This window comes from Sciurus vulgaris, assembly GCF_902686455.1.
Source record: "Sciurus vulgaris genome assembly, chromosome: 13".
NCBI classification, from domain to species: domain Eukaryota; kingdom Metazoa; phylum Chordata; class Mammalia; order Rodentia; family Sciuridae; genus Sciurus; species Sciurus vulgaris.
The window spans coordinates 50,673,829-50,699,962 of NC_136474.1; the positions used below are offsets into that span (position 1 = coordinate 50,673,829).

Below are 26,134 nucleotides of genomic sequence, written 5' to 3' on the forward strand. Positions count from 1 at the left end.
GATTAGATTGTCACTGACATTTTGCTGGCCTTTGGTCATATAAAAACCACAGCTTTTCTGTTCCACTGGTATGGAAAGTATAATAATCAGGGTGAGAACAGAACACATCTTAACAACTTAATTCATAACTTTTAAATATTAGGTGTGGTGGCATACGGGCCTGTACTTCTCCACTGCTCTAATGCTGGTGGCTGACCCCAGGGGGTGATACCCTGACCAGGGAGCTCTGCCGAGTCTCCAGCGCTGGGCTCTAAGGAGCGGTCCGGCAGGTGTCCAGAGGCCCCGCCCCCACCGTCCACCTCCTCCAGGATTGGCTGCTTTGATCCTAGCGGCCCCGGGGTGAAGTTGGGGGTCGCAGGCACTGGCTACCCTCGGGTTTCAGGCACTCTTGGCCAAAGCCAAGGCCACCTGGTCTCCAACCGCGCCCTACTCGCTGCGGCCCCGGCAGAGTTCCCGTCCCTTCTCAAACCCGCTTGTCCTCTCCCGAGCCCCGGTTTCCCCTGACTCCCGGGTCCGGCGGTTTCACTGGAGGGTCGAAAGTCCCGGCCTGCCGGCCTTGCGTGGTCGGAGCAGCCTGGGCGTGCTAGTTCTGGGCGTGGGCGCGGGGTGGAGACCCGGGCCGGCGCGCGGGGGCTGCAGGAAGCGGAGGCGGCAGCCACTCGGGGACCGGCTTGTCGGGCTTTGAGACACCCGGAAACGGATTCGGCTCCGGTACCCGTGCGGGCCGCGTGCCTCGGAGCGAGCGAGAGGAGCGGCGGGTGGCTGCTGAGTAATCCCCCGCGGCGGCGGGTGGCGGCGGCCGGGCGCCCACGTTCCCCGCGCGCCGCAGCCGGGCCGCGGCTCCTCCCTCCCGCGCTCCGCGTCCCTCCCCTCCGTCCCCTCCCCTCCCCCGCCGCCCGCTCGGCTCCGCTCCGGGCAGGTAGAGCCGGGCTCCGGGCGCGCGTGGGCCCGCCGCAGCTGCCTCCGGACCTCGCCTCGGCCCAGCGCCCGGCCTCGCGCGCCCATGGCTGGCTCGGAGCAGCAGCGGCCGCGGCGGGGGGACGACAGAGACTCGGACGCCGAGGCGGCGCCGCTGCAGGACGCGGAGCTGGCCCTGGCCGGCATCAACATGCTGCTCAACAACGGCTTTAGGGAGTCGGACCAGCTTTTCAAACAATACAGGTGACCGTAGCGCCCCTGCTCCCCTGCCCGCGCCGCGCGACCTCGTGGCGGGCTCACGCGCTGGGACCTGCCGCTGGTCCCCAGACGCCCCCTCCTCTTCCCCTCTCCCGCTAATTCTCAGTCCCCGCGTCGCCTCTCCGGGCCTGATCCGCAGTTGGCGCTTCTGCGCCTTTGCCACATCGTCCCTTTTCACCCCACCCCCGCCCCGTTGTCCTCCCTGGGACCCGTCGCGCGTGCTCCCGTCTCTCCCGCAGTCTCCCTTCACTTTCTCCCCGCCTCGCCCTCCGAGGTGTGCCTAGGGTTTGCTCCTGTCTCAGCGGTCGCGGTGTCCCAAACCGGCTGTTTTGGGGACCGGATGCATTTGAGGCAGCTGCAAGCCTGGGAGTTAGGGGATGACCTCCGGCTCGCGTGCTGCCAGGGCAGCCTTTGTGACACGGAGTACATCAGCTGCATAGTGCCTGTTTGTTGCGCCTCACATTGCTTTGCATCGTTGTGCATTCCAGACGCTTTTATTGTTTGAAGACACATGCATAATTGTCATGCCGTGCAGGAATTCAACAATTTTAACCCAGCTCTGCCCGCTCTTTTCTCTGCCGGTCTTCTAAAAACTCAGTCCCTGAAATGAGTTTCTAATGCCTTTCAAGCGAGCGTGTTAATTAAGAATTCCTAATGTAAAGGAAGGAAGTAGAAAATGGAGGGGTTTTTAAAAATGCTTAATAGAAGAGGAAACACGTGTGTTCTGTTAATTTTTTAAGACTATATAAACGAAAGAACCGAAGCCTGGTAGCTTTCCAGTGGGTGTGAGAGGAACCTTCATTTTATTGGGGACCAAAAGCGTCCGTTTTCCTGTTTAGGAAGCAAGTGTGTGATTTGCCCCGTTAGTATTGACAAGCCACGAGGATGTTGATTAGCAACTTTCCTGAACATGTTTAAGGGTCATATGCTTCTCACTCATGGTTTGTTGAAATGAGAGGACCGCGGTGCATTTGTGATGGAGAGTCACAGTTTGTAAGAAAATGAAGCTGGGAGGAGACACCTAAAGTTTCAGACCTCAAAGCTTGGGCAGCTGCCACATTCTTAATGCCAAGCAAATACCTTAGAACTATGAACTTTCTACTAAAGCGGTTTTACTTTTAAGTCAGCCTCCCCCCCCCCCCCCCCCGCCCGCCCCACTGTAGGTTTGGAAATGAAAACGCCTAAGCTCGTCTCAGAACATTTTATTTGTAAAACGTACAAATCTGGTTTCAAGCCATAGTTTCATCAAAGGCTGCTGATGGAGGATTTAAAAGATTTACTTGTCCCACAATACCTCTCCTAGTTTTTCAGCCCTCTGAAACACACCCGATCTCGTCTGAAAATGTATTTCATGAAAAAAAAAAAAAGTCTGAATGTTTCAGATGACTTTTCTGACTACCAGTTTGTGTTATGTGTGAGAGGAATGGATCGTCAAATTTCTTCTCTTTAGTTGCTGATCAAGGTACTTTCATTTTTCAGTTCTTGTATTGAAATCTGCAGTAGTTATTTTTGTGGCCTTTTTTTTTCTTTCTGTACTTTTATAGTATACTTAAACCTCATGGTACAGTTGCTGTTAGGTTGAAAAATGAAAATTTCACCTCATCTATACAGTTTTCTGCACTGTTAATAGAGGGCAGATCACACACTTTCAGGTTGTCAACAGAGGGACACACCTTGAATGGTATTTCTCTGTGAGGAGGGAGGGGGCAGTGTCCAGGGAAGATGTCCCCTGTGTAACCAGGGAACCCACATTCCCTTATTGGTTCTCACTGTTCTTAAAATAACAAAAGATGTATATCTTATGACAATTTTATAACAAGAGACCTGAGACTCAGTGTTGGCCTGGGCATAATCACTGTGGTTTTAAATCAAGGACCCTGATTTGACCATTCTGCCTTATTATTATATTCTGTAATCTGCCCCATGACCTTATTTTTCAGCAATATTAAAAAGATTTTCTAGGAGTGGGAGGGAAGAGGACAGATGATTCTGACAGCATTCTCCTGTCAGCTTTCCCTTGCTTCATCTGATGTTGTGATGTGAAAAGCCATTGCATTCTTCCCACCTCCAAAATATGCTTCTCATCCATGTTTTGGGAAGCACAGTTGCATAAAGGTCTGGTCAGGAACTGGCATCCAGCGACCACGGTTCAAATCCTAGTTTGGCCACTTTTGTACCTGCTGACTTTCATGTCTCAAAATATGGTTCCTTGCCTATCAAGTAAGAGTAGCAATGATAGTACTGACTTCACAGTTGTTGAATCTGGCACAGTCTAAGCACTCAGCAATCACTTGTTAACTCTGTACTTGTGGCCTCCCCTCTAGTCTTGGGTTCTATTTGTATAGTTTGAGTACAAGACAAACCGCCTTGTGTGTGGGTGTCTTTGTATTTAAAACTCACCTCACATATTATGGCTGAAAGATATAAGATCCTGTTATGCACTGGAAAACTTCTCTTCCTGTCTTAAAGGTGAATGACCCCCTGGAAGCTTACCATTGACTTCTTGTAAGTGTTCAAGAAACACCTCTAGCTCAGTTCCTTTGTGGAAGAGGGATAACCAAATGACCAGCTCCATCTTCTCTTTCATGATTGCTCTGTCGTAGGGGGCCCCCCTTCAGGCCCACTCCCCTTCAGACCTACTCCCTTTACTTGTAAACCTCCTGAAGTCTTTTTTATTTTTTAACTTTTTTAAATTTAGTTTTGTTTGTGGTGCTGAGGATCGAATCCAGTGCCTCGTGCTTGCTAGACAAGTGCTCCACCACTGAGCCATAATCTCAGCCCCCGAAGTCTTATTGTTACAGTTTAACAAAGAAGTATTTTGTGTCTAGTGTCACAGTAACAGTTTTATTAAATCAAGAAGGTCATTTTTTCTTGCCACATTACTGAGATGAAAAATTTGGTTGAATAGCGACCTAATGAGAAGTGGTCACTTTGTAGAAACAATTTATCATGAAGGCCATTCCAAATTTGTGGAAAGTCTGACTAGTAAAATTCAGATATGGTTCATATAGGAATTAGAAGTATATTCACAGCAGAGACCTTCTTTTGAGATATTCAACAGTGCTCTAGTTAAAATATCCAAATGGAGCTGCTGCTTTTCTTGAAACTATAGGAATAATGTAGCGAGTGACAGGCTGCCCTGTTGTTGGCACTGAGCTTCAGTTGTGTACTTTGAAATGTCTTCCCAGAGATGGGGACAGACTTGGACTGTGCTGTGCTGAACATACTGTAAAAGACTTGTTCCACACTGCTGTAAATGACTTGTTCCCTGGGATGGCACTATTGGAAGGTGATAGAACCTTTAGGAGGTTGGGCCTAACCAGCAGTTCTCAGGTCAATGGGGGCATGAGGTATTTCTCATGTGACACCTTGGTGGTTCTTGTGAGAAGGTTCTTGTAAAAAGAGCATGCCTCGCCCTGCCTGTGCTTTTTCTGTCTAATCCTGTCTGAGATGTGACTCTTCTATACAGGCTTCCACTATGATGTCCTGCCATCTGCTACCCTTACAAGAGGCCAAACCAATGGGGCCTACCTAGCTGATCTTGGACTTTGTACCTCCCAGAACACTAAGCTAAATAAATTTCCTTTTCTTTATAAGTAGGCTGTGTCGGGTTATTTTGTTATAGTAATGAGAAGCTTAACTGATAGAAACTGCTCCCGGGCTTCTCTACTTTGAGCCCATGGACATACCTTTGTAAATGTATGATGCTGATAGCCTGAAATCAAACTCCTGAGCTTGGTTTTAGGGCTCAGCACTTTAATCCAGCAGTGCTCCCCCTACATAACACACACACATCAGACTCTGAACTGATTTCGACTTGTGTGACACATACTCAGACACGTGATAGGATGTGCCTCACCATGGGTGAGGTGCATGAGACTATGCCAGACTTTTGGTGTTATGCCGGAGGTAAGATTGACAGTGGTGGGGGCGCTGGGAGACATATCCACAGGCTGCTGTAGGACCAGAGAGGAGCACTGCTAGCCCAGTCAGGAGGAAATTCTGCAGAGGAAATGTTGCCTGAGCTTCAGGGTGGGATAGAAGCAGGTCAAGTGAAAGAGGAATTGGGAGAAAAGGCGAATGTGAGGGATGGTGAGGCCTCACCCAGGTCTAGGGGAGGAAACGGTGGAAACCCCACAAGGCGATGCGAAGGTGCCTGTGGAGTGGTAGTAATAACCGCAGGCCGAGGGGTACCGTTTTGTGTTGCGCTGTTTGCTCTGTATGTTATTTTCTTCTCACCAGCGCTCATTTCCTGTGAGTTGGTGCTTTTTCTTAGAGTTACTGGGCTGTTTGGTGCCGAGTCAGCTCACTTTCCCTCTGACCACTGTCCGTAGTGTGGATGCCACATCCATAATTCGCTCTTGGCTCCTGGGGCTTCTGAGTCCTACTGACACCATCTTTTTTTTGATAACTTGAAATATTCCTTTGCATGTAGGAGAGGTGCAGCATGTGGAGCCAGGAGAGACCTTTGGAACTCCTGGTCCTGGGGAGCTTTGCAGTTTCTGTTTCAGGCATGTAGCCTCCCTCCCTCCCCTTGTGGCCACCGGGCCATCTCCTGCTTTTATTCTTGGCATTCTTTTTGACCCTAAAGAATTTCTTCTCTGCAGTTCTTACTACTACTGATTTCTAGCTGTATTATTAAAAAGTCGTATTGAATTATTGTCACTGAAAGTAAGCATATTAAAGTGTGTGCTTAGCACGTGTGAAACCCTGGGGTCAATCTTTAGTGCTGAAGAGAGAGAGAGAGAGAGAGAGAGAGAGAAAAAGCACATAATGGTTATTATGAGATGTTCACTGGTGATAAATATGTATGAATAAATAAGAATTTGATGTAGAATGGTATTATGAATTGTGTTTATCTTTTCCAGTTTACTTTATAAAATGGCAAAAATATATTAAAAATTAAAAGCAAGAAAAATTCATGGAGACTCTGTCTCTAATGAAATATAAAAAAGGGCTGGGGATGTGGCTCAGTGGTTGAGTCCCTAGGTTCAATCACCAGTACAAAAAAGAAAGAACGAAAGAAAGAAAACTTCATGGTAACTTATGTGTGTAAGTATATCAATCCTAAGTTACCTAGCAGTTGATGGCACACATGACAAAGGTGTGGCCTAATTTTGTGAGCATGTTGACTGTAGAGCCACTATCACTATAAAAGTTAGTATAATTCTGGATGTGAGTAGATTATGGCCCATGTGCCAAACTGGGCCGACTACCTATTTTTGTAAATAAAGTTTTATTGAGACACAACTATACTCATTTGGTTATGTGTGATCTGTGCCTGATTGTACACTACAACTGTGGAAATAAGTAGTTAGGATCAAGACTCTGTGGCTTTGACTCTGCAAAGATTAAGGACTTTACTGAACCTCTGGCCTTAGGTAAGTTTGTTGAGCCCAGTAGAAACCATGGAACTTCCTGGAAAAGCTCAAAGGCATGAGTAAGAGACATTGGGCTATTGAGCTTTGGAGCCTCTACTTTACCCAAAGTCCATGTCAGGTACTCGACAGAACAGGAAGCACTTGTGGGCTGCTGGTGTCTCCTGGACGCTTTGGCCACACAGCATGTCTCTGCCTTGCTGTGGGAGAGTCTGTGGGAGAGTCCCTAGGTGCAGAAATGCAAGAAAAGGAGAAGTCATAAAAAACAGAAATGGTTTGTGGGAACTGGCAGGAAAGACATGAAACTTGTCTGCTCACTTTTTCCATCCTCCTCAACTCAAGAGGTATGTTTGTATAAAAGCTCATTACCCCCACCCCAACTATTGCACTGTCTGAAAATGTCCCAGTTAAATATTTATTATTCATTTTGCTTAACTGGCAATTCTTTTAAAAAAATTTAGGAAATGTAGCTGCCTATAAAATAACGGGAGGGTTTGGAGGAAATTACCAGGAAAAAAAAAGAATATTTACACTGAAGTATGTGTATGTGTGCACACTTATACAAATCCACAGTTAAAGATGTGAACCCTTTAAAGAATTTGTGTGTTCTGAGTCACTTCTGCTGTGTTAACAGCTGTTTGAGTGAGATTACCTTCTTTCCCTAAGCTAGCTGAAAGAAACTATTTTGAGTAAAGTGAGAATAACAAACAAACAAGGACAGCAGCAATATTGGATCATGGAGCCCTTTCTCTCCTAGTTACACAAAACCACTTGTGGATTTGCAAACACATCATGATATTACAGGAATCTGTACCTTTCACACATGCTGTTTTAGCTTTTAAGATAACATTTTTGCACCCAATCTCCTTTGCCAAGGTAACCCTCCTACTTACCCAGCCATAGCAGTGCAACTTTGAAAAGGCTAATGCTAAGAAGAACTCAAGGAGAAGAGGGTATAAAAGAAGCACAGGAAGTCTGTGATGGAGTAGCCAAGATGAATTTACTTACCTAGCACTGCCCTCTGCCCTCTAAAAGGGGTTGTGGCAGGGTAGGGAGAACTGGTCTCTGTCCTGTGCAGTAGTTCCTCTGTATCCACGGTTTTGCTTTTTGTGGTTTCAGTTACCCACAGTCAAGCATTAAAAGGAAAATTCTAGAAATAATTAATAAAATTTAAATTATTACATTGTGTTATAATTTTTCTATTTTTATCATCAGTTATTGTTAATCTCTTACTGTGCCTAATTTATAAATTAAACTTTTATCAGAGGTATGTCTATAAAATTGGAAAAAATATAGTGTATATAGAGTTCTCTGCCATCTGCAGTTCAGGCATCCACTGAGGTCTTGGAACATGTCCCCCACAGATCCAAGGGGACTCCTGTGCCTCTTTCAGCACTTACCTCTTGTTCCCAGCACACTCAATCAGTGACTGTGCTGCACGTTCTGTAAATGGGTCCAATTTGAGATTGAATAGGCTTTTGTGTATTAACCTATGGGGAAAACGCATTCCAATTTCCAAACAAGTGACTGTGAATAAATATCTTTGTGTAAAGTTATTCGTAACTTTGCTGTGTAAGAAGAGCAAGTCGTGGCTTCTTGACACCGATTTAGAGATTGAGATGGGGCTTTTCTTCTTCTGTAAAGATGGTTGGCAGTTAGCCATCTGAGCCTTTTCCCTTGCTAAGTTGCTTTCTCCATCTCTTCCTTCTTACACAAGAATTTCAGAATGTAAAAAATACATGTATACAAAGGGTAGTTACTGCTGCCTGACAGGAACACTGTCAGTTATTTCAGAGAAGGCTTTAGAGAGTCAGGAAGTACATCTCTGTTGGAACTGGTATCATGATAGGAGGGAGGGGCTGCTGCATTCAGGGCATAGGTGAGAAGCCATCATCTGTTCCAAGAGGTGTTGCTTAATGTCTTTTAAAAAAAAAGTTATTATCTTTTTTGACATCTTCCTTAGAAAGAGTCGCTTCAGTAATGGATCCTGTCCCAAATCTTACTGGTTGAGGTGACTTGTTCCCTCCTATGCATCAAAATAAACATAATGGAAATGACTAGATGGTGCTTACTTGATGCCTGGCCAGTCCCTCTCCCCTGCTTCCTGGAATATTTTTACTCCCCAAGGAGTGGAGCTCTAGTTATTTCCCTTGAGTGGAAGGTGGGGTGTGTGTGTAGGGGGAAGGGGGACAGTGACATGAAGCATGTGTCTAAGGTCATACAGCAGGAAGTGGGAGCTTTGGGGTGGAAACAAGGCCTCCCAGCTCCAGAGTCTGTGTATGACCATTGCATGTGACTTCCTTTTTGTAACTTTCACAGAAAAAGGAGTTTATATGTGTGCCATCAAAGTCATTATGGGTGCATTGTCCCAGCAAAACACAAACCATTCCCTGATATCCAGAGGGTCCCCTTCAAGCTACCAGGGAGCTCTGTCTTCAGGAGAGTGTCATCCCAAACTTTAGACCTTTGTGATTTCCAGTCTTCTGTGTGATACACTCAACATCCCAGCCTGGTACAAAATAGCCTCTGGTCTGGTCCTGTCTGCTTCCTGGCCTCCCTCCTGTTGTTCCCTTGCCACTTCTATTCTGCATGTGCAGGAATAGTTTGTAACATCCAGCCAGTGTGTCTTGTCCTTCAAGATTAGCTCAGATTTCCATGGAAAGACTGTGGGACTCCTCTGTCCTTACCTTTAGCCAGCACTTGTGTTATACTGACACCATTTCTAGTCTTCTGTTGAGGAGAGGGCTGTGACTGTAGAAACAGGTAATACCTGGACTTCCTCTGCAGTGTTGCTGGTCTTCCTGAGCTTGCTGGAATTTTCTGGGGTCCAGGATGTATTAAAAGCTCCCTTATTTGCCATTCAAAAAGTACAGCCCAAGGGCAGTGCCTTTAGGATCTCGGAAGGCCTTGTATTCCTCACATGCTCTTGGGCATGTCTCCTACCCAATTTCTATTGCTCCAGAGAGGCCCTAGAGTTGATGCTGTACTTCTCCTAAGCAGACAGTAGAATTCCCACCTAGTCCCATCAACTTCTTCCCCATGGTGTGTCCCAAGCTGCCCCACGCTGAGTAGGGGTCAGTGGGGAGCAAAGTTGCTGCTGAGCACACCTGAGCCCGGACAGGAGCCATCATGGGGAAGGCCACATCCCTAATGAGGCCCAGTCTCCATGAAACTGTTCTGCTTCTGAAGTGGCCATAGCTGTGAGTGCTGCCTGGGCCAGGTAGATGTCACTCTGGGGCTCATAGCTCTCTGAGTGATCTGTCCTCTGCTCAGTGTTATGTCTAGTGACAAGGAGGGCAGCCTAGCTGGTGGGCTTTCATTTTCTTATTTAGCCACTTGCAAGGTTCTGAGGCTACCCCTGCATGGTGCTGCAACAAACTCTGGAGTTATTACCCAAAATACAACTCCCAGACTCCAGAAGACTTGGTAACTGGGAATTAACACTTTCCAGAGCAGGGATTCTTGACCCTATCAGATCTAATTCCCTTTTATGATGACAGACACTTGGTAATTCCCCCTTTATGATCCTAAAATGAAATTTATAGATGAAATAACCTACCCACACATCCAATGTCTAAAATATCAATAGAGTAGTATTATAAAAGGGAAGTATAAAAGAAATTCATAATATGAAATTACATGTATTTTTAATGTAAATATTCAGTACACTTTCATCAGAAGTTAAAATGAAGTAGCTCGATGCTTGGACCTGTGTATAAGGAATAAATTTGGATTTAAGAAGAATAAAAAGATGGGAAAGCTTGCAGAGAGGTAGAGAAATGAGAGAGCAATACACTTTAACTTAAAGGAAGTAACAACACATTTATCTGTATATGATAAGACAAAGGAGGTAATCACAATTGAAGGGTTATAATTAACCAAAGTAAAATACGATTTAAGTGACGGAAATGAGAAGCATGATGTTTTTGTAATAAGCCAGGCCACCTTTGTCAGGTGGTGTCACAAGAATTAGAGCCCCTGTGTTAAGCATGCGATGCCTTTGACAAAGTATCTCAGAAAACATCTCATATCTTGAAATTCCTCCACAAACCTAGAACTTTAGAGGCCATTCATTGCCTTTAATCGATTTAGGATTAGAGGATAAATTAAAAAAAAAAAAAGAAGTGTACAGGGCAGGAGATAACCCCTAAAGACAGTATCAGTACAGTTGAAAAATAAGAACCAAACCCAAAATAAGTAATTTCAATATGTAATTTCCATGACATTAATTTCATTATGCTACAAATTCTTAAGTATATTGGTAGGCAAAAATGATACAAATTGAATAATGACTTTCAGTGGTATTCAGTGTTTTATTTGACTTTCAGTGTATTAAAAGGAGCTTTCAATATCCCTGTTAAATACGGCATGTAGTAGCTATGAGTGCAGACCAGTTAAGCTCCGGGGTGTTGGCCACTTAAAAGCCAGATGCAGTGTTGCAGCTGTGAATATGGTTCTCCAAAATCATAAACAAGTCTTGATAAAGTGTGCACATAAACAGTCAAGGAATATGGTTGGCCCTCCGTATTCACAAGTTCTGCATTCAAGGATTCATTTCTTGAAGGATTGATAATATTTGGGAAAAATCTAGAAAGTTCCAGAACACAAAATTTAAATTTGTTGTGTGTTGAGTACTATGCTGAATCCACACAGATGAAGTATGTGTAGGCATTATATTAGGTGTGGTAAGTAACCTGGAGATGATTTAAAGTGTAGGGAAGATGTGTGTATGTTATATGCTTGAGGGTGGGACCAGGGTCTTGAGCATCAGAACCATGAGATTCCTGGAACAAATCCTCCTTGAATAATGGGAGACCAGAGTATTTTGCATTTTTATGTAAATGGAGATGGGTTCTGAAAGTAATCATAAACAGTTTTTTTATTCCCATAAATTTCCAGGAGATGTTCAGAAGTCATACAGCACGTGTGACATCATGCCAGATGATCTCACACCTTGCAGAATGGCTTGCATTTTTGGCCTATTCCACTGTAGTCATTGTGTCACCCCCAGATGGCCCCACAGATTTCTACAGTGCCTCCTTTGAAGAGCACCGAGATTGGGGCTAGAATCTTAGGACGAGGTTAGTTCTCTCAGCTGGATTCCCAGGCTGCCTGGAACAGCATGAGGTGGGGTCATTCTGTTGACAGGCTGCAAAAAGGGAGAGGCTGCCCAAGATGGCACAACTGTTCCTGAGGAAGCCTGACGGAGCATCCCTCCTTCATTGTGTCTGTGATCTCTGGTGCCAGGCAGGTGCAGGCTTTCTTGGAGGACACAGAACCCTAGTGTTGGGCCCTGTGAGTCACCACGCTAACACAACAGCTTTTGCCCACCACACACGTGCTGCTTCTAGGTCTCAAACAGCTCCAGGAAGGGATGTCAGCACTGGTCCTTCTGTCCCTCACCATGTGGATGGAGCACCACCGAGGTCCCTTCCCTACTTCATACTTCATACAGAACTAGTTTATGGAGCCTCCATCCCTAGCCTCAAGGCGACTTTATCTCAGAGGCCTGGATTCTCTGCCCTGGCCCCACCAGCAGAGTCTTCCTAACTTTGGACTTCAGAGTGCCAACAGGTCCATATCCTTCCCAGGATATCACTTCTTTCATTTTTTTAGCAAAAATGATTCCACAAACTAAAAACAACATTTTAAAGATTAAAAAATCAAAGGACCAAATCCCCAGGAATTGGGGGTACAGTTGCCCTAAAGTTACATAGCCAAAGGGACCGTGAAAGTGATTCTTTAAAATGCACGGAAATAGGGCAGATTGCTTCATGATGATTTTCCATTCTGTTTGTACTTTGAAGCAACTATTAAGGGGTTAAACACACACACACACAATTTCATCTCTTAAAGGGCACCTTGGCATGTAGAGCTTGCACTGGTCCCACCCTCAAGCATGACATCATGTGCATCCCATAGTTCTTGTTCGCTCAACCTGTTCTTGCAAGCTGAATTGCACCATAATATTCTTTGCTGAGCGCGGCTTTTCTAGGTAAATCTGTTGGAGTGTGAGCTTCTCACTCTTTGAGTGCCTGTGGTTGAGTGTTATTTGCTGCTTGTCCATGTTGGCCTTCTTGTCGTACAGACAGCTATCCTTTGCTTTGCCATTGCACAGTCTTGCCTCATCTCTGCAGCAGCTGACCTTTGGATTTTACTTCATGTAAATTATTCATCCATAAAATAACCATCAAAGAGAAGCAGATTTGTACATGTTAGTATCACTTTATCTCAATCACAAAGTTTTTGGGCACAATTCTTCAGGATAGAAAAAAGAGGGAAAATGACATTTCACATCCAAATTCAAGTCAAATTTGCTAAATGACAGATTCATTAAGAAGCAATTGGATTAAGCTAAAATCCATGCTGCGTGTCCTCTTTAGAATTGCTCCCAGTAGGGTGAGTCACTGTCAAAGCTTTGAGTGTTTTTTCCTCCCTCATTTTGAGCAGTGAATTGCAAAATTTCAAGTTATGTATTATCAATGGATCTCTGCATCTTGCAATTCATGTTCACCTCTTTATTTTAATTTTGTGGCACATGCATGTGAGGCAAGCAGTCTACCACCAAGTTACATCCCTGGCCTCACCTCCTCTTTATTAAAGTCTAAAATTTAAAAGTACATTGAATTCACTAGTTGCATGCTTGTCTGTTGTGACTCCAGGCTAGCACAGGCTAAATTCTAGGTCTTTACTGCTGGAGTAATTGGGTTTCTGACTTTCCTCCACATTCTAGCCAGGTTTGTGTTAATCTAATTGCTCAGAAAAGAATTTGTTTACATCTGAAATGCCATTTGCTTCAGCTGTCAACCATGTGGATCCAAATGTCTTCTCGGTTATTTCTGTATTGATGATTGATGAGACACTCATTACAAAATTATAAACTGAGCTAAAAATGACTCCTATTGAAATAACAACAGGGGTAAAGAGGGAAGGGGCATGGGAGGGGGACATGGCTGTCTAAAGTAGCGGAGGCAAATGTTGGGAGCTCTGGTGGTGGACTTCTTAGAGGTCCTTCTTCTGGAGAAACTGCCAGTGCAAAAATGATGAGAAAGGAGAGAATGCTTCCTGCCTTTCTGTAGTCCCCTGTGACAGCTTGGATCTGCACTGGACTTTTGAGAGACAGGAGTTGAAGCTAACTTGAAATTGAAAGCTTTCTCTAAATAGAAGAATACCCAGTTGTAAAACAACAAAAATTCATCAAGGAGCTGTTAAAGTCTAAAAGTTTATAGTTATAGAAGCCTATGTGTAATGAGGTAAACCCAAATGGAAAATTTCCTGACCTGTGCTTTACTAATAAAGGAAAAAGTTGGATGCCTTCATGAAGGACAAACCCCTGTGAAATTAAGAGTTGATCACTAAGAGCTGTTTATACTAAATTTTTTTTTTTTTTTTTTTTTTTTTTTTTGCGGTACTGGGGATCAAACTCAGGGCCTTGTGCTTGTGAGGCAAGCACTCTACCAGCTGAGCTATCTCCCAAGCCCTAAATTTTTATTATAAATAAGTGTCTAGCTTTACTTTGAAATGCCTTTCAACCAAAAAATAGAGAACTCTCCTAAAGGTCTAAGTGATTATTTAAAATAAGTTGGTATTTGGGTTGCTTATATAAATAGGTGAAAGCACTTAATTCTCAAAGTATTCATGCAATTTGTAGATTATTGCCACCTATAATAAAGGGTATTTTATATCTTAAAGATAAGAAAATAACGAAAATATTTTGGTCAATTTTGTTACTTTTTAAATAGCCCTTGTTGAAAGATGGGTTAGAAAATCCTTTCAATTTGGTTGGGGTCGTGGCTCAGTGGTAGAGCACTTGCCTAGCATGTGTGAGGCACTGGGTTTGATTCTCAGCACCACATATAAATACATGAATAAAATAAAGGTCCATCAACATCTAAAGATATATATGTTTTTAAAAAAAAGGAAATTCTTTCAATTAGTTGGATTATTTTCAGAATATATCATTAATTCTAAATTACTATCAGGATTTAGCAATAAATGAATATGAATAAACAAAGCTAGAGAGGGATCTGAATAAAGTTGGAAGTAGTTCAGTCCTATAATTGTACAAGAGTCTTTTGATCTCTGCTTGAATTCTTGCACAGGCAAAGAAGAACAGTGAATGAGGATGAAGCCAGTGGTAAACGCTGCCTGCTAATGAGTCACCCTGTCGCATGCATTTCATCCTTAATCCCAGTTCTCTCAACAGCCCTATGATGCCAACTCTACTGGATTGAGGGATGCCTAGATAATTATTCAGGCGTACTTCTGATTATGCCTATAGGGGTGTTTTTAGAGAAGATTGCCTAGTGGGTCAGCGAGCTCCATGGGGAAGACCTGCCCTGAAGTCGGGGGTACTATCCAAGAGACTGGGGGCCCAGGTGGATGGACAGAATGGAAGAAGGGGGAAACTAGTTCTCGCTTGCATTCTGCCTTCTCTGGGGCTGTGCTTCTCTGCTGCTGTCACCCTTGCATGTCAGACTCCCTGTTCTTTGGTCTGTGAGGATGGTTTTGCACCAGAGGCTCTCTAGGGGGCTTTTAGATTTTTGGCCTTGGAACTGGGGCTGCATCGTCAGCCTCCCTCTCATTCTAAGGCTTTTGGCTTCTTGATCTGAGCAGCTACCAGTTTCCCTAGTTCTCCAGCCTGGAAATGGCCTTTGTGGGGATGATTCATCCTCTGATCATGTAAGCCAATCTAATAAATCCTCTCTCATAATGATATATATAATTTTATATGTATATAAAATTGTATGTATATGAATATATGTGTATATTTTGTGTCTGTGTGTATATGTGTGTCCATGTATGTGTGTGTGTATGTCTGTGCACATACACACATACATATATAGGGTGTTTCCTTGGAGAACCCTGACTAATGTAAACCCTAAGAATAAGACTTCACACCTGACAAAACTAAGGCTTACCAAACCCAAGTTAAAATTCTTTGTGGAAGCTCTGCCCCCAGCCCTGGAGTGTTTGCTGTTTCTCCTGCCTCCAAAAGGACCTTGTTGTTACTCTGAATAGTGTGTGGATCTAGCACTACCAGAGGTCAGTTGTTCAGCCCTGATCTCCTGTGTGCCTGGTGGTCTTCCAGTGCCCCCATCGCAGTGTAGGGTACCCCTTGGAACCTGATTATGCACACCGAGAGTCCAGAAGGCCCTCCTGGTCTGTCCATTTCACCTCCCAAACATCCGTTCCATCCCTCCTCTTCATCGTCACCATTACTGCCTAGATCAAGCTCCCTCCCCTCTCACTTGGACAGTTGCTTTGGCCCAGCTGGCTTCCTTTTGTACTCTACCTCTGCCAGAGGGATCTTTTCAGCATATGAGTCTAAGTACATGCCTCTCCACTAAAGTTCTGGTCTCTGGACTAGGCTGAAAAAGGGCCCTCCAAAACATATCCACATGCTGAACCCTGAAACCTTTAAGTGTATAGGGGCAAAGAAAATAAAGAACCATGCAGAAACCTTGCAGATGTGATTAAGTAAAGGATCTTGGGGTGGGGAGATTTTCCTGGATTATCCAGATGGGTGTGAAATGTAATCATGTGCATCCTTATAAGAGGAAGGTAAATGGAGAGTGCACCTTACAAAGCGGGCAATATGGAAGCTGAGCAGGGAGATTTGAAGATATTGGCCTTGGAGAGTTGGAAGGATGGTGGTCGCAGCCCTGGAATGAGGGCAGTTTCTAGAGTCTGGAAGAGGCAAGAAATGGATGTTTCCCTACAGCCGCCACTAAACTGACTCAGAGCTTACTTATCCTTGAACCTCAACTCCACCTTCCTCTCCTGGAGAGACCATCTTTGGTCCTCCAGTCTGGTTTCTTTGCTACAGGCTGAGAATTGAGTTCCTTTGCTCTGGGGTTAGACAGCACTGGCTTTGCTTGTTTCTCATTTGCCCGAATTTCAGTTTCCAGAGTTTACTTAAATGACACCTGTCCCCCAGTAACATGGTTCAGATTTCAGCTGCCTTGTGTACATAAGTTGCTGGCTCTTCGGGCCACAAATCACTTAACAGTTATACATCATGATTAGTGACCTATCAGTCACTCACTTCTTTCAAAGTCTGCCTGTGATTGGTCACTGCAGCCGAGTGTGCAGTCGTGGTGCTTCCTGGCATCCTAGGGAGAGACTCAATGACATTTTTAAAAAATGGATTATTAGAAAACGATATTGCCCAATAAAGATGAAAGAGTAGCACAGGAAAAAAGTAACCTTGGAAGTGAAATTTGAATCAAATATAAATGGAAGGAATAACTGACCTGGAGGTCTTGGCGTGGCCACTGTTGGAGGAACTCTGGATAAATAGCCAGGGGAAAGTGGTTGTAAGGAAAACGATGAAGATGCCCATGTTCCAGAGAAAGCGATGGATGTTGGCAACAAAAAAAATCTCATGCTAAAGAAACTCTCAGATATTTCACAACATTGAAAGTACAATGACTAAAATGCTAGACGCAGATCCAAACTTTGTTAGGAGTATCCTTCTAAGGAGCAAAGGTGCTCACTTTGAGACCTAAGCTATGTGAGATGAGGAAGGCGAGCCCTGTTAAGCCACCTCGATGAGCTTTTTACAAAAATGAAAAAAAATTTTTCCTCAATATTTCTAATATTTTGAGTTATAGTCCAAATAAATACTAGATTCACTAATTTTTTTCTTTTCCCCTATATGTTCATAACCTGTAATAAGACAGGTAGACTTTAATATTTCTTAAATTATTTTTTAAATTGTGGTATGATGTACATAAGATTGTTTATCATTTAAATTTTAAGTGGTCTGTTCATTGGCATTAAGTATGTTTATGTTTCTGGTCTACTACCACATCCATCCATCTCCAGAACTTTGTTCATCTTCTCAAACTGAAACTTTTACCCATTAAACACTTACTTCTCATTTTCTCTTCCCCCTGTCCTGCTGTACTTGACTACTACAGATACCATATATAGGTAGAATCATACAGTATTTGTTCTTTTGTGACTGGCTTGTTTCACTTAGCAGAACGTCCTCAAGATTCATCCATGTCGGATGGAGCTTGTGTCCAAATTTCCTTTCTTTCCAAGGCTGAATATTTCATAGATTACATACTACATTTTGTTTACCTTTCATCCACCAAAGGACAGTCCGGTTGCTTCTACCTTTTGACTACTATAAATGTCACTTCTATGAACAGTGGTGCACAAATATCAGTTTGAGCTCCTGTTTTCAATTCTTCTAGTTATATACCCAGAAGTAGGATTGTTAGATCATATGGTGATTCTATTTTTAATTTTTCAAGGAACCACCATACTGTTTTCTATAGTGGTTGTACTGTTTTATAGTTGAATCAGTAGTACACATGAGTTCCAGTTTCTCCACATCCTCATCAATAGTGTTTTGTTTGGTTGGTTTTTATTTTTGGATAATAGCCATCCTGATAGCTGTGAGACAATGTCCAATTTACGTTTTCCTATTGATTTTTGATGTTGATTATCTGTTCATGTTCTTGTCATTTGTATATGTTATTTGGAGAAATGTCCAAATAACATTTGCCCATTTTTAATCATATTGTTTTTGTTGTTGTTGGATAGTAGGTATTCTTTATATATGCTGGATATTTACTCCTTATCACATGTACGACTTGGAAATATTCCCCCCTATTCCATAGATTGCCTTTTTGTTCCATTGATAGTGTCCTTTGATGCAAAAAAGATTTTAGTTTTCATGGATTCTAGTGAATCTATTTTTATTCTTTTTCTTTTGCCTGTACTTTTGGTTTCACATCCAAAAAAATCATTGCCAAAGCTGGTGGCATGAAGCTTTTCCCATATGTTTTGTAGTTTGATGATTTTAACTCTTATGTTTAGGTTTTGATCCAAATTGAGTTAATTTTCATCTGTGGTGTGAAATAAGAATCTAACTCCATTTTTTAAAAATATGGATGTCTAGTTTTCTCCAAACCATTTGTTGAAGAGACTATCCTTTCACCATTGAATGGTCTTGTACCCTTGTTGAAAATCACTTGACCATATATGTGAGTTTCTTTCTTTCTGGGCTTTCTATCCTATCCCATTATTGTATATGAAATTATACATATATTATTATATATGTCTATCTTAATGCTGGTACAACACTGTTTTATTGCTGTAGCTTTGTAGTGTTTTAGTCAGTTTTTTTGTTTGTTTGTTTTTGTTTTTGTTTTTTAATCTTTGTGACCAAAAGACTTGACAAGAACAATTTAGGGAGGAAAAGTTTATTGGGCTCACAGTCTCAGAGGTCTCAGTCCATAGATGACCGACTCTGTTGCTCTATACCTGAGGTGAGGTGGATCATCGGGGCAGAAGGGCACAGTGGAGAAAAGCAGCTAAGGACAGGACACCAGGAAGCAGAGAGAACTCCCTACACTGTGGAGAACATAAAACCCCAAAAGGGCACACCCCCAGTGACTCTGCTTCTCTAGCCACAGCCTACCTGCCCGCAGTTACCACCCAGATAATTAATTCAAGTGAGTCGAATGAACCCAGTCATTTCACCTCTAAACTTTCCTGCATTGTCACACACATGAGCTTTTGGGGGACATCTCATATCTGAACCATCACAGTAGTAAGGTTTGAAATCTGGAAATTCTGAGACCTTCAACTTTGTTCCTTTTCAGATTATTTTGACCACATAGGATTTTAAGATGATTTTTCTTTTTCTACTTCTGCAAAAAGACATCATTTGGATTTTGACAGCGATTATGTTGAATATGTAGATCAATTTGGGTAGTATTAACATCTTAACAATATCGTCTTCCAGTCCATAAATGTGGAATATCTTCCTATTCCTTGGTATTCCTTCAGCAGGGTTATGTAACTTTCAATATACAAGTATTTCTTTTCTGTGGTTAAGTTTAGTCCTAGTATTTTATTCTTCTTGATGCTGCTGTAAAAAGGATTATTTTCTTAATTTCCTTTTTGGGTTGTTCATCGTTAGTGTGTAGATATAACTAATTCTTATGTGTTGATTTTGTATCTTCCAACTTTACTAACTTAATATTTTATTAGTTATGACAATTTTATTGTGGAATTTTTAGAGGTATCTACATAAAAGATCATGTCATCTAGAAGTAGGGATAATTTTATTTTTTTCCTTTCCAAACTGAGTGCCTTTTCCGTATTTTTCTCACCTTGCTCTCGCTTGTTTGCAGTACCGTGTTGAATAGCTGTGGTGAAAGTGGACATCCCTGTCTTGTTCCTGATCTTAGAGGAAAAGCTTTCCGTCTTTCACCATTGAGTATGTTGTGGGTTTAGTACTTTGACAAAAGATTTTTTTTAAATGCAGGACCGTTATGATTTTTCCATTTTTTAAGATTAATTTTCATGTTCTTGGCCTGCATGAGTCTTTTTAGGATCTCCCCCTAAATGTGAAGTGGGGCCTACCTGTATTCCCTAACATAATATATTCCCCAGGTCTGTGCTCCTAGAAATTGGGAACCTGTCTGTTTTGCTGGTATCATCTCCCCCCAATTTAACCTGTGGTTTGGCATGTAGTTGTTCCCACTGTAGTTGCTATGCATGCCCCTGGTTTTCAAGTGTGTGGATCCTTTGTGATAGGAAATTTGCCTGAGGTTGTGTTGCAAGGTCTCAACTAAACTGTCTGACCAGGAGAACTAAATCAAACTACAAATTGGTATCTCCATAGTTTCAAGGCTTATAGATAACAAATGTAGTGTTAACTAGTTATTCTAACGCTCTAGTATTATCATTTAATCATTCAGACACTAGATGGGATCCCTCGTGAGATACAGAATTCATTACGCAGGTTGTGTGGTAGTCAAGTGTAGTTGACAAAGGTTGCTATTGTGAACTCAGTGCTTCAAGGAGGCCTTTACAGGGATGTGGCATTTTATGCTGGCATGGAACTGTGGGAGGCAGATCTATGGATCAGGTCAAGAGAAAAGACAGTTCAGCCCTTTTCATTCTTCAGGCTGCATAGTTTTTCAGAGACTTCCCTGCTTGTGGGATTTCACCCTGGGGTCAGTGAAATTACAACAGAAAATTGGTTCTTGCTGGTTTTTGTCAGCATGTGTGATGCTGTGACCAAAGGACTTGACAAGAACAACAGAGAGGAGAAAAAGTTTATTTTGGCTCACAGTTTCAGAGGTCTCAGTCCACAGATGGCCAACTCCATGGCTCTGGGCCTGAGGTGAGGCAGAACATCATGGCAGAAGGGACCAGTAGAGGAAAGCTGCTCAGGACATAGCAACAAAGCAGAGAGAGCTCCACTTGCCAGGGACAAAATGTAAACCCTGAAGGCACACCCTGAGTGACCTTCCACCTCCAGCCACTTCCCATCTACTTCCAGCTAACACCCAGCTAATCCATAATCTAATCACTTCACCTCTGAACATTCTTCCATTGTCTCACGCATGAGCTTTTGGGAGACACCTCATATCTGAATTAAAACACTTGTTTTCATGTTCCCTGAATAGTCAACTGCATGTCTAGGGCTGGGGATGTGTACCAGTGGTAGAGCTCTTGACGAGTGTGTGTAAGGCCCTGGGTTTCATCCCCAGAACCACATGTGGGAAAAAAATAAAAAAGGGGTGTTTCTGGTGGCAACACATCCCTATCCCCTCCCCTTCTTCCTCTGGTACCAGGAATTGAACCCAGATACCCTCTACCACTGAGCCACACCGCAGCCATTCTTATTTTCTTTTGAGCCGAGTGTTACCACGTTCCTGAGGGTCCTGCTAGGTTGCCTAGGCTGGCCTCAAACTTGCGATCCTCCTGCCCCAGGCTTCTGTGTCTCTGGGATTACAGGCATGTGCCCCTGTGACTAACATTTATCTCTCATAATTCAAAACCTGCTTTTATAGAGGGTAATGTCTTTTTAAAATTGAATTTTCATAATTTTCACTTATAAACTAAACATTTGTTGACTGTTAAATTCACCATGGCAGATCCCGAGAGGAAGCAAAGGTGAATAAAACCCCTTCTCTGCCCCATAGTAGTCCCAATTTGTGGAGGAAGAGCCATGCAGCATATAATTTAAATGGAGTCACATCATGAGTACAGTAATGGTAAAATGTGTCTTAGCTTGGCCTGCCATAACAAGATACCAAAGACTGGGTGGCTTGAACAACAGGAATTTATTTTCTCACAGTCCTGGAGGCTGAAAGTCTGAGATCAGGGGCCAGCATGGTTGGAATCTGGCCAGAGCCCTCTTCTTGGCTTGAAGAAATGGCCACCTTCTCACTGTGTCTGCACACGGCCTTTTCTCTGAGCACAAGGGTGCAGATGCAGGAGAGTATGAGAGGGATTTCCCTCTCATAAGGTCACTACTCTTCTCAGATGAGGAACCCATCCTCATGACCTCATTTACCTTTAAAAACTCCTAAGCTCTATCTTCAGTTGCAGTCACATTGGGAGTTAGGGCTTCAGCATAAGACTTTTGAGGGGACACAATTCAGTCTATAGCAACAGGGATGCTTGACATGTGTTGCTGAGTGCTCTCATTCGACCTTCCCTATAAACCTCCAAGATGGGTACTATAATTTCTCCCCTGTTTTACAGATGAGAAGCTGAGGCTCAGAAGGAGTGAATTGTCTTCCTAGGTCTTAGCAAAGCCAAGACTTGGACCCAGTTGGTGGAAATTGAGGGAGTGTCAGAAGAAGTGCCTTGGGGCTGAGTAAGAAGGTAGCCTAGCAGCACTGGGGAGAGCCAGCAGCCTCCGACTGGGCGACTGGGCGAGTGTTATATTCAGGGTCGTGCCGCTCTGTGGCTGCTGTAGACATGTGTATTGAAAGAAATGATGGAGGTTGATGCATGTAAATGAAGTGGGTTGTGTATCTATGCAGAACCACAGATATTTAGTCTTTTCCTGGGTGGTATAAGACTAAACATTTGTGGTTTCCAAAGCTAATTCTAAACATTTTTAGAAATGTTTTAGAAAGCTAACTCTGGGATGTTGTGCACAGTGTCTGGAAGCAGGAAAACATGAAAGCAATTGACATAGCCCATTTGGGGCTGGCGAGGGCAGGGGAGACACATGGGAAAGGTTTTAGACTCAACAAGGCTCCTGATTGGTTTTGATTTGATTTGCGGTTGCAGGGGAAGAAGCTGGAGTAACTAAGGATGTTCTGGGCCACTAGATAGGGGGTGTTGCCTCTTAGAGAAAGAGAAGAAATATAGGAAGAGGAACACATTTAAAGATTTAAGTAATGTAACAATTTTTTTAACCTACTTATCATCAATTGTGAAATATTTCATCAAATATTTTACCCCTCTTGGGCAAGAAATGTATATAGTATTGAGTGTATGTAGTATTGAAAAGGACTTGAAGTAGCTAGTCACGTATATTGGAGACCTTTTAGCCACTGTGGCTGTGACTACTAGTGATCATTTACACAGTCAATTAAAGCAGGGGATTATACAAATGAAATAAAATCCAGAGAACATTTTGTTGTAGCTTTTGATACAGGACCAAGACCTTTCCTTTGTAAGTTTGTTGTGGATTTTCACATTAGTTTTCTTTCATAAAACACACCTTTAATATATTCCTGTGATTTCAGCATTGAGGGTCCTTGAATTGAAGCAAGAGGTTTACATCGTTTGCAGGACAATCTGGGTGGATAGTCTTTGATTTGACAAGTATTTTCTAGTTGTCTTGCTCTTAGTAATCCGAAAGCAGCTTCTAAAGTCATCTGCCCTTTTCAAAGCATTTAATTATTTTTCGTATACATAATGCTTTTTTGGGCTCCTTATTTCATGCTCTTACATAATAAACAGTGAATTATATAATTGCAATCACTAGGGCAATAGGCACACACACGTTTGAGAATAATGACCAGGAAACATATGACCTAACTAATAAGCACTGGAGAAAAACCCACTAGCTTCAGTAGGTGAAGGGCATCTATTTCTTTCCTCCTAATATTTGTTAATCTGGAGATTTAAGTGAGTGTGTGTGTGTGTGTGTGTGTGTGTGTGTGTGTACACGTATACATATGTAAAACAAGGACATTGTAGACCTCAGTTTGAAATGGTACTAGTATACTTTCCAGGGCTGTGTTCTGAATTGCTGATTACATTTAGTGTAGTTCCTCAAAGAGGAGGTATCTATTGTAGGACTCATTACACAATACTAATTTAAAATAAAACTGATGATGGAGAAATTTCTCATTAAATATGGTAGTGAAATGAAATGAACTGACTTTGAGAAGAACAAGTGGGAGGTCCAAGGGACTTTTGGGTTACTAGAGAGAGATGAGTAGAAGTATTTGCTTTTGAAAATCAGATTTACATATCATTTCATAATTTATGACTTCTCAGACTCCTAATAGCATCAGTTTAAATGATCAGTGCTTCCAAGTGAGCCCACCAACTCTGGCTATGCTAAAAGCACAGCTAATTAGAGCTTCACAAACAGCATGCACACATAGTCCATTATAGTGGAAACTCAGTTATTTTCCCTGGGTGACAGGATTAGCATTGATCAGCTAGCACAGGAAGGGAGGCCCTGGCTTTTGAGAACACTCAGCTCCACCTTCAGTGAGGCTTGCTTGGTGGATTGCTGGGCAGTGGAGAAAGCACCCAGCCAGTGGCTCAGTGATGAAATGGAACCAGAGAAAGCCCAGGAGTGCCATTTGCCAGCTTAGAAGCAATGGAGCAACTGTAAGATGCAACAAGCAGACATACTGGCCTTCATCATTAGGTTAGGAATGGCTACTGATGATAGAATGTCTTAGGGACCTCTTCCCTCTGCTTCCCGGATGTGCTTTTGTTATTTCAATAATGGAAAGAAATCGAACCTCTTCACCCTTTAAATGGGCATATGGTATCATTTAAAAATATCACTTAAAAATCTTTATCCCTTAAAAATTTTCTTACAAATATTTTAAACATTCAAAACAGTACAACATATTATAAACAAATATGGATGTCCTTTTTATTAAGAATGGACAAATGTTAACACATTCCCTTCAGATTGTTTTTTAGAGAAGTAAAACATGCCTGATACAGTTAAAGGCCCCTTTGCAGCCCAATCTATCTCCCTCTTTCCCTCCCCAGAGGCAGCCCCTGTCCTCACTTTATGTCTTTCCCATCTATATTTTTTTTAATTTTATTTTATTATTATTATTATTATTATTTTTTTGTGGTGCTGGGGATTTGAACCCAGGGCCTTGTGCTTGTGAGGCATGCACTCTACCAACTGAGCTATATCCCTAGCCCTATTTTTTTATTTTTATTGCATGTTTCTGACCCCAAATAATATCAAAATGCATATGAATATCCCTCGCAGGTTGCATTTTTTCACCCACTTTTTTATTTTGATACCATACTGAGGTATGTAAAGCAAGTGTGAACATTTTAACCACTGGGCGAAGTGTCTCATCATATAAATGTGTGCTGTACTTATTACTCTACCAGTAACTACTTAGGTAGGTTCCATTTGCTTAGGGTCCTTGAGAGTGCTCTAGTGACTATCTTGTATTTGTTTTCACACACTTGTGCAGAACATATGTGTCTTGATATTATTTGCTCAAAGGATCAATGTTACTGTATATTGGGAAATGCCTCTTAAAGGTATTTTATAGGGGCTTACATTTTTCTTTTTAATTACCTTTTCTCTCCTATATGTGATATAGTTTTTACTTTAAAACATAAAAAGACTAAACAAAAAGAAATAAATATGTTTTATATATTTATACAATATAAATAAAGAGTGTGCCTAATGACACTTAGGGTCTTGGGGACTTTTCTATTAGCCAAGTCATTTTTTTAACATAACCCATAAACCGAAGCATTGTTAGAGTGTCCAGTGCAATTTAAGAGCAAATACCATGACTCTCATAAAAATTTCTGTATGGAGCATGTGTTAGCTTTTTGATACTATAACAAATACCAGAGATAAATAAACTTATGAAGAGAAAATATTTATTTTGGCTCAGTTTTGGAAGTTTCATTCCCCAACATATTGGCCCCTGGGTAGAGGTTACAGAGGGGCATCATGGAAAATATTTTCTCCAGGGTTTCAAGCAATGGTTTGAAGAGAAACCTGGGAGGAAAAGCTCCCAGTAATGTGGGGGTGATTAAGGGGTTGCAGATTTGCTGAGCTGGATCAGAGAACCTGCTTGGAAGAAGTGAGAAGTACAGCTAGTGAGTCCCTCCAACAGGAGGGATGCAGATGTCTGGCAGGGTGACAGGTGGCACATTGAAAGGCATCTCCAGGATGCTCTTCTTTTATGTTAGTTGGGTGGGGATGTGAGTCTGGGGGAGGCCTTCTGCAGCAGGCCAGTCCTGGGAGATGGGGACCAAGAAGGAGGCAGGCGTGACAGGAACAAGGCAGGGGAAGAACACTGAGCAAGACTGCAGGAGGCGTCATGACCTGGAAATGGATGGAACGCGGAGAGCCTCATGTTCAGTGGAACAAGCCAGACTTCGAAAGTCAGGGGTCATGTTTTCTCTCATATGTGGAAACTAGATTAAAAAAAGAAAAAGATTTCATGAAAATAGAAGGGAGACTTGTAGGCTAGAAGAAAGGGGTTAGAGGAAGGAGAAGGGGACAGCAAGGAAGGTACCAGGGAATGAAATTGATGACATCATGTTATATGCATGTACAAATATGC

At 42.6% G+C, this 26,134-nt stretch overlaps 1 protein-coding gene across 1 annotated transcript in view; it reads left to right on the forward strand.

The window, feature by feature from the left end:
- Nucleotides 1-320: 320 nt before the first annotated feature.
- The window catches only part of TTC39C (tetratricopeptide repeat domain 39C), a 98,090-nt gene continuing 72,276 nt past the window's right edge, over nucleotides 321-26,134 (forward strand). The window contains 1 exon segment of the mRNA XM_079108747.1: nucleotides 321-1,161. Within this exon segment, the coding sequence (XP_078964873.1) occupies nucleotides 1,004-1,161 (158 nt within the window). The 5' untranslated portion in view covers nucleotides 321-1,003.